The sequence below is a fragment of the Pelophylax lessonae genome (genome assembly GCF_965119305.1).
Source record: "Pelophylax lessonae genome assembly, chromosome: 4".
Taxonomy (NCBI): domain Eukaryota; kingdom Metazoa; phylum Chordata; class Amphibia; order Anura; family Ranidae; genus Pelophylax; species Pelophylax lessonae.
This window is the reverse complement of record NC_138771.1, coordinates 157,492,502-157,501,570: the sequence shown is the minus strand read 5'-3', so window position 1 is coordinate 157,501,570 and position 9,069 is coordinate 157,492,502. Positions and strand designations below refer to the sequence as shown.

General features: G+C 47.0%; 1 protein-coding gene across 1 annotated transcript in view; it reads right to left on the bottom strand.

Moving 5' to 3' along the window:
- Window positions 1–1,970: 1,970 nt before the first annotated feature.
- Window positions 1,971–9,069, bottom strand: part of GDI2 (GDP dissociation inhibitor 2) — an 89,445-nt gene continuing 82,346 nt past the window's right edge. The window contains exon 11 of the mRNA XM_082256715.1: window positions 1,971–2,909. Within this exon, the coding sequence (XP_082112841.1) occupies window positions 2,763–2,909 (147 nt within the window). The 3' untranslated portion in view covers window positions 1,971–2,762. The remainder of the gene's footprint in view (window positions 2,910–9,069) is intronic.

Sequence of the window (9,069 nt, the reverse complement as noted above, 5' to 3'; positions counted from 1 at the left end):
GCCGGGGCCGACTGCCGCAGTAAATATACTGTGCGCAGTCGGCAAGCGGTTAATGAAATTAGCAGGTGTACTAAATGGACAACAATGCAAACTGCCAAAACAGGAATGGTTTTACAGGTGGAAGCAACTGACTTTTTTCCCTACTCCTCTTTTCGACTTTTTCACTAGATTAGCATTTGGCCAGGGTCAGGTTCACCTTGATCACATGGGAGTACGTTATGCTGCCTGTAACATTGTACAGCATGACCGGTTTGGTGGTGGGTCAGTCATGGTCTGGGGAGGCATATCCATGGAGAGCAGCACAGACCCCTACAGGCTAGAAAATGGCACTCTGACTGCCATTAGGTACCAGGATGAAATCCTTGGACCCATTGTAAGACCCCCTACGCTGGTGAAATGGGTCCTGGGTTCCTCTTGGTGCATGATAATGCTGGCCTCATGTGGCAAGAGTATGCAGCCAGTTCCTGGAGGATGAAGGAATGGATACCATTGAATGGCCCCCACGCTCACCTGACCAAAAGCCGACAGAACACCTCTGGGACATTAGGTTTTCGGTCCATCCGACGCCGCCAGGTTGCACCTCAGTCTGTTCAGGAGCTCAGTGATGCCCTGGTCCAGATGTGGGAGAAAATACTCCAGGACACCATCCGTTGTCTCATAAAAAGCAAGGCACGACGCTGTCAGGCATGCATACAATCACATGGGGGCAATACAAACTAATAAGTACCATTTTGAGCTGCTGTAATGAAATTTCAGCAAAATGGACTAGCCTGCTGCATCATTTTTTTCACTTTGATTTTTGGGGTGTCTTTGAATTCAGCCCTCTGTAGGTTAATAATTTTCATTTCCATCAAATGATTAGGCAACCTTTCCTTCCTAACACATTACCCAGTCCATACCAGTATAGATATTCAGCATGACATTTTCCCCATTGACATCTGATGTGTTGTCCCTTTGTATAATGTAATATACCTGGCTGATACTGCCTGTTCCTGTGTCCCCAGTCTCTGCTGACCATGATAACCATGGCTCCTGATGTATCATGCTGTGGTCAGCATACGTGCCTCTGTCTCCCCCTCCCTCTCTGCCGGTCAGTTCTGATGCCTGTGTTAGAGTTACCTCCTCCTCACCCCTCCTACTGCTCTTCCCCGTCACTTGAAATACCTTTTAAAAGTAGCTTGCATCCCCTCTATTTTATTAGAATCTAAACTACTAGATGTTCATTTTTTTTTAACACTAATGTAAATGCCTTATATCTCAGAGGTCACGTGACCTCCTTCTGCTGGCCAGCTGATATCAGAGGGTTATCTCAGCCCCCCTCTCTGAATTCCTTACGTCAGGAAACTGAGCAGAGGAATGTCACTGTCAAGTTATTGCTGTGAGATAAAAAGGTATTTACAATTAGAATTAAAAAAAAAACAAACAATATAGTACTGTACATCTTGATTAAACAAAGGGGATGGCAGGGTTTTATCATCCTGACTTTTACAACCACTAAGTGTTTTAGGCAGTTTCCTATACTCAAGCTACACCTGAACATGGGTAGTCTTTGACTTGTGGTTTTAGCACTGAAAAGGGAATGGGCCCTAAATATTAAAGAAAATGGACTGACCCAAATTTAGCATGTTACACAAGTCTACAGCACATATTGAATGCAATTTTTTTGTGTTATATAAAGAAAAACAGACAGACATTTTCCTAAAACACCACATTTTTGCTGTAACTGACAAAAATCAAAGAAAATTCTGAACTACATTCAAGGGGTGCAGAAGGCCTATGTTACATGCTAGGAAACAGCAGTGACACCCACTTGCTGTCTCCGCACCCCACCAACAGTGGTTGGACACTATCATATGCAACTGACGTAACACTGAAATCTACTACCACATTCTCTCTGTAATAGAATTGTTCACTCTTAGAGAATTGTTTAGTACTATATAAATACATAACAGAGTCACTAAACACAGTGCTGGTTTCCACAATTTGGCTTTACTTTGCAGTACAGAAATCATCTTAAACCCTATTTAAGCAACAAGTCAGGGTAGGACTGTCAAATCAATACTGCATTTCTGTTTAATCCTGCCAGAAGCTGTGAGGGAATACAGAAATGCAGGCAAGCTTGGCCTGCATAATACTATTGGCTTGGTACTTCATTATAATAAAAAGGAAGCAATCTTTCCCAGCTGGTGTCAAGAAATGTGCACGCCTGGTGCTCCATGTCACACTCCAAGCCCGACTATGAACTAATGTAGCAAGGGAGAAGCAGGGACAGAGGAGCTGCCCAAATACTCTCAAGTGTTTTGCAGCACAAAAATAGAGTGATCTGACAAAACTTCTTATAATCCTGGTATCTTTATATATAAAAAAAAAAAAAAAAAAAAAAAAAAAAAAAAAAAGGAAAAAAAAAAAATATCTTTAGTATATATGTGTACCAGTGATGACACTAAATTAAAATATGAAGATAAAAAGTCAATAATGAAGGCAGATACTTCATTGCAGGATGTACATTTTCTATTAAACTGGGGGGGAAAAATAAATGTGCCTTCTGTAGTATTTATGACTAGGCCAGATAGCAGCAGCAGCTTCGTCAGAAAATGAAACAGGAATGAGCATAGAGCGATTACCAGTGCAGTATTCTTGGATTTCCAGGACTTTTTACAAAAAGCAGGCCTTACAATATTGAGTTTCATACAGTGTTCCTAATTTCCAGAAATAGGTTTGTAGCAGATTTAGAAATTCTCCTAGGCTTGGGCATTGCATGTCTAGTTGTCACCAAAGATGTCTTCCTTCTTGCGTTTCATTTCTTCAAAGTCAAATTCAGAACCCATCATTCTCTTATAGATGTCCTTGATATCATTGCAGGTGGTTTCAAAGTGGGTGGTAGCATCATATGACCGTGAAATAAAGATCTGTGGAAAAAAATCCGGGTCATTGGTTTCTAATATAGCTCAATAAAATGTACCCAATAGGCCATTTGCAAATTTTGGAGAACGGCTTTTTTAACACTTTGAGATGTGTATTTTATTCTACCAATACGGTGAATCTAAAAAACAGACTTTGTGGTCAAGTGGACATTCAGCCAAACTATATTTTTTTCTTGGTCCAAAGAAAAGATGGACCAATAACTCCTGCCAGCTTTTTAATGCTGACTGTTCCTGTTGAGGAAGACCCCTCACTTCCTGTCCCAATAACACAACAGAAGGGAAAGTTTCCCTACAGGGTTACAGCAATAAAAAAAAAGGAAAGCAGAGGGATGGGCAGGAGCTCTAGGGATTTCACACAAAGGAAGCAATACAAGGATGACAGGATTTTAGGTTTACAGATTTTTTTAATCCTAAAACAAAAAGATGAACCTCATGAGTGTATCACTTATGGGATTCAAGGTGGTCTGGTATGTCCTGTGTTTGCATTGGTCCTTGTGCTCTTCTAGTGTCTGTAGTTGGCAGGGACAGAACTAGGTGTAAGAGCAGAAATCAAAGCAGATTCTGATCTCTCACCAGCCCAGGGTTACTTCAGTTATTTATATAAAAAACAATTTATGGGAGACCCTAGACGTAAGGCATGTTCATCCCATATAATCACGGGCAGGTGTCCCCACTAGCAATTCATTTATAATCAAAGGCTTCCCGGCCATCTCATGTGGGGAACAGAAGAGGGGGTACATCCAATCAATCCGATTTTTCTATATGTGCACATTGCACTGTGTGGTGTTCGCAATCACTTTTTTCCTCTTGATTAGAAAATTACTTATGTATGGTATACTCCCACTTCCTGCTATAGGGATTCAGTTTTGTAACAAGCAGTGTCAGAAGGCAAGTCAAAAATCCCATTTTCTTTCGTTTGACGGACACAGCTCTTCATCTTCAGGACCGTACGGACGTCCCAAAGCAGTGTCAAACACGAGGGGTGGGAACAGCAGAAAAACTTCCCAAAGGATTAAACATAGTAAATCAGGTAACATGGAGATCAACTGAGAACACCTGGAGCTCACCTTGGAAAGAAAAAAAACCCTCAAAGAGGACAAATCCTCTAAACAGGAGCCTGCAAAACTTTGCGGCCAAAAGAAGCATCCGTAGATGACAACACATCCACTTTATAAAACTTAGTGAATGTGTGCACAGACAACCAGGTGACCGCTTTGCAAACTTGCACCACTGATGCCGGATGACGGAAGGCCCAGGAGGCACTAAGCGCCCGAGTAAAGTGCGCCCTGACAGGGAAAGGAGGAACCTGACCCTTAACAAAATAAGCCTAAACCACAGTCTGCCTGATCCATTTGGAAACGGTCGCCGCAGAAGCAGCCAGACCCTTGCAAGGTCCATCAGTGAGGACAAACATTGAGTCGGACTTTCAAAACGACTAGCTGCCAAGATGCACCAAGAGTGACCGAACCACATCCAAGGAATGCAAGGCAACTTCCTTAAGGTGCTTAGGCTTAGGACACAGGGAAGGCAACACAGTGTCTTCATTCAGCTGAAAATCGGAGACAACCTTTGGAAGGAACGATGGACATAGTCTAAGAGCCAACTTAACCCTGTGAACAACTAGATAAGGTGAACAGCAAGACCGCGCCGCCAGATCAGACACCCTGCGCGCTGAAGTACTAGCCACTAAAAGGGACACCACCTGGGACAATGTAAGCAAGGTAATCTCCCGAATATTTTCAAAGGGAGGTTTACTATCAACACCAAATTGAGGTCCCACGACAGCAATTGAGAGCGCACCGGGGGAGCCAAGTGTCTTACTTCCTGGAGAAAAGTACGCACCAAGGAGAGTGAGGCCAATAGACCTTGAAAGAAGAAAAAAAAAAAAAAAAAGAAAAAATCGCCAAGGCCGAGACCTGGCTCTTGATGGTACTCAAGGCCAAATGTTGCACGACCCATTGCTGGAGGAAAGCCAAGATCAGTCACCGAAAAGGTGGGGGGAGGGTAAACCCCAAGAGACTCACACCATACAATGTACGTCTTCCAAGTACGATTGTAAATCTTCCTGGAAGTAGATTTTCTAGCTTTTAAAAGCTTTGGAATCACCAATTCAGACAACCCTCTATCCTTCAGCACCTGTCTTTCAACATCAGGCCGTCAAAGCCAGCGACTGTAAAGCAGGATGGAAGATCAATCCTTGAGACAGCAGATCTTCCTTGAGAGGGAGTCTCCAAGAACATTGGCGACCAGTTGTTCTAGATTGGCATACCAAGAACAGCGAGGCCAGTCTGGAGCCACAAGAACGACTGGAACCCCTTCTGCCTCAAATCTTGCGCAGGAGTCGTGGCACAAGCTAGGAGGAAAGGCTTATATCAGACGATGACTCCAGGAAGCCACTAGGGTCTGTGGCGTTGGCTACAGGGTCCCGAGCAGTGGCGGTCCTGGCCCAAATAAAAAAAAAAAAAGAAGAAAAAAAATACAATTTTTAGCCAACTATGGGCACCGGACTAACTGGTGGCTATGGGAGGGGGGTATGCACCCCATGTGCTTGAAGCAGAGCCGCCGATTGGCGGCCTTCTGGGGTCATCGGGGCGCAGAGCAATGCGCCCCGACACTCCCCACTTTCCGGATGTCCTGGCTGTGATTGGTCCAGTCTCCAGCCTGGACCAATCAGAGGGCACCCCGTGTGACGTTGCGTGGGGGCGGTGCGTGCGTTAGTCACGCACCGTCCCGACATCAGAAGAACGCACGCACGCTGGTCTGTGCATTGAAGGGGGCATGTATACTGGTCACTGTGCATTGAAGGGGGCATGTATACTGGTCACTGTGCATTGAAGGGGGCATGTATACTGGTCACTGTGCATTGAAGGGGGCATGTATACTGGTTACTGTGCATTGAAGGGGGCATGTATACTGGTTACTGTGCATTGAAGGGGGCATGTATGCTGGTTACTGTGCATTGAAGGGGGCATGTATGCTGGTTACTGTGCATTGAAGGGGGCATGTATGCTGGTCACTGTGCATTGAAGGGGGCATGTATGCTGGTCACTACATTGAAGGGGGCATGTATGCTGGTCACTACATTGAAGGGGGCATGTATGCTGGTCACTACATTGAAGGGGGCATGTATGCTGGTCACTACATTGAAGGGGGCATGTATGCTGGTCAACACATTGAAGGGGGCATGTATACTGGTCACTGTGCATTGAAGGGGGCATGTACGCTGGTCACTACATTGAAAGGGGGCATGTACGCTGGTCACTGCATTGAAAGGGGGCCTGTACTGTGGGATTAGTGCTAGGGGGCCTGTACTGTGGGATTAGTGCTAGGGGGCCTGTACTGTGGGATTAGTGCTAGGGGGCCTGTACTGTGGGATTAGTGCTAGGGGGCCTGTACTGTGGGATTAGTGCTAGGGGGCCTGTACTGTGGGATTAGTGCTAGGGGGCCTGTACTGTGGGATTAGTGCTAGGGGGCCTGTACTGTGGGGGTTTGTGCTAGGGGGCCTGTACTGTGGGGGTTTGTGCTAGGGGGCCTGTACTGTGGGGGTTTGTGCTAGGGGGCCTGTACTGTGGGGGTTTGTGCTAGGGGGCCTGTACTGTGGGGGTTTGTGCTAGGGGGCCTGTACTGTGGGGGTTTGTGCTAGGGGGCCTGTACTGTGGGGGTTTGTGCTAGGGGGCCTGTACTGTGGGGGTTTGTGCTAGGGGGCCTGTACTCAGTATATCCCATAAGAGGGCCCCTGCTCCCTATTATGGGATATACTAGAACTGATGGACCCCTTAATATGTGATATATTGGGAGAATTTGTTCACGCAAACAAAATACAGGGGACAAAATGGGTGGAGTCTATAAGGGGTGGGGTTTCTTAGAAACGGGAGGGGTCAAAATGGAAGGGCAGGGTCTTGCGCCCCAGCATCTTAAAACTTCACCAGCCGCCACTGGTCCCGAGACCGCGTCACCTTTGAACTTTCCTGTTGAGGCTAAAGGCCAACAGGTCCACCTCAGAAGTCCCCCACCGGAAACACAACTGACTTAACACCTACGGATGAAGTGACCATTCTCCCTGGTCCAACACCTGTCGACAGATCGTCTGCCTGACAATTTTCCACCCCTTGAATGTGTACAGCAGAGGGCTGGAACGAACCGTTCTGCCCACCTTCGTTCAACTACTTTCCGAGCTGCCAGCACACACTTCTCGTGCCTCCTTGGTGATTGACATAGGCCAAGGCCGAGGGCATTGTCCGATTAAATCCGTATTGAACATCCTTGTATACAAACTCTCCAATGATCCAGGCAAAGCCTGATCGCTCAGAGCACCAGTACATTGATCTCCAGAGTCCAGACCCCCTTGAGCACAATCCGTGCTGAAGACACCTCCCCACCTGGATAGGCTAGCATCCGTGGGGACAACCGTCCAGTACAGGGGGAAGAAGGGATTTTCCCTGAAGTGCCAGAGAACAAAGCCACCAAACCAGGGACCCCCTTGTTCTCCGGCTCAACATGATCATATTGTCCAGAGACTGAGGATACTAGTTCCACTTGACTAGAATCTCCTTTTGCAAAGATCTCGTGTGGAACTGTGCAGAACAGCCTCGAAGGTAGTCACCATCAGGCCCAGCACCCGCATGTCCGAAGAGATGACCATCTGCTGGACAACAGGACAACAGAAGTCGAATCGCCTCCTGCAACTTCTGTCGTTTTGCCAGAGTGAGAAACACTCTGGCCAAGGCAGAGTCCAGAGTCAGTCCCAAATATTCCAGGCTCATGGACGGGACCAGAACTGAAGATTCAGAATCCAACCAAACTCCCTTAGCATTTGCAGAGTGATCTCCAAGTTGGCCAGCAGGGCAGTTGAAGACTCTGCTCGCAAAAGCAGATTGTCCAGGTACCTTAGTATCATGATCCTCCACTGGCGCAGTAATGTAGTCAACCGTGGCCAACGCTTTTGTGAAGACCCAAGGAGCGGAGGCGAGATCGAAGGGTAACGCCACAAATGGATAATGCTCCTCACCCATGGCAAACCGGAGATACAAATGGGAATGTTAAGGTAAGCATCCGTGATGTGGATTGATGCAAGAAAATCCCCCTGATGTTGGGATGAATACCAAGGTGCGAATGGATTCCATTCAAAACTTCTGTACCCGCATAAAGCAGTTCAGCACCTTGAGGTCCAGATTAAGACGCACCTTGCCCTCCTTCCTGGGAAATGTAAACATGTTTAAATGGAAACCTTGAAAACGTTCCGACATCGGAATTGGGACAATCACTCCTTCAGACAAAAAGCCTAGCGCTGTTCCATAAAGATCCTGTAAGCGATCAGGGGATAAGTGCAGGGTGAAAGGAAAGAACTTTGCCGGCAGGTATGATCGAAACTATCTTGTACCTGGATCGAGCAACTTCATGGACCCACTTGTCCTGAATAAGGAAGGTCCACGGGTCCGGAAAACAGCAAAGACATCCCACCAACCCCTGATATGGGTGAGGGTGCCCCCTTCATGCGGAGGAGTTTTTGTCAGCAGGCCTGGCAGACCCTACTCTTGGTTTGCCCGACCAAGACTTCTTGGAACCCCCATTGGAGGCCCTGAAGGGTTTTGATTGCTTGTCCTGAGATCCTGAGGAACGAAAAGGCCGCTTGTGAGCAGAAAAGGAGGGTCCCCTTCTGCGACGGGACTCCTTACCCTTGGAAGTACTCTTTTCCCCCTGTGAGGCCTTTGACGAGGTCATCCAAGGAAGTTCCAAACAGGCGATCTCCCACGAATGGAAGATCGGACAAGGCTGCTTTAGAAGCCTGGTCCACAGACCAGCACTTCAGCCAGATAATGCGCCGCAGGACCACCGCAGAGGCAGACAGTCTAGAAACCAAGGGAGCAGCATCCAAAGAGGCATCACAGACTAACTGTAGCTCTTGGATCAATTGATTCGCCAGCTCTGCAAACTCAGGAGGGAGCGGTTTCTCCTCCAGGTCCGGGCGTAAAACCTTTGCCCATTCAGTCATAGCTTGTGACACCAGGGCGTTGGTAAACACCGGCCTAAGTGCTGAACCAGCCACAGTGAACATATGTCAGGTCAAGGCCTCCGACCTATCAGCTGGATCAGAGAAGACTGGAGACTCTTCTAACAGAATTATAGTGGCTTTATTCTACCTGGA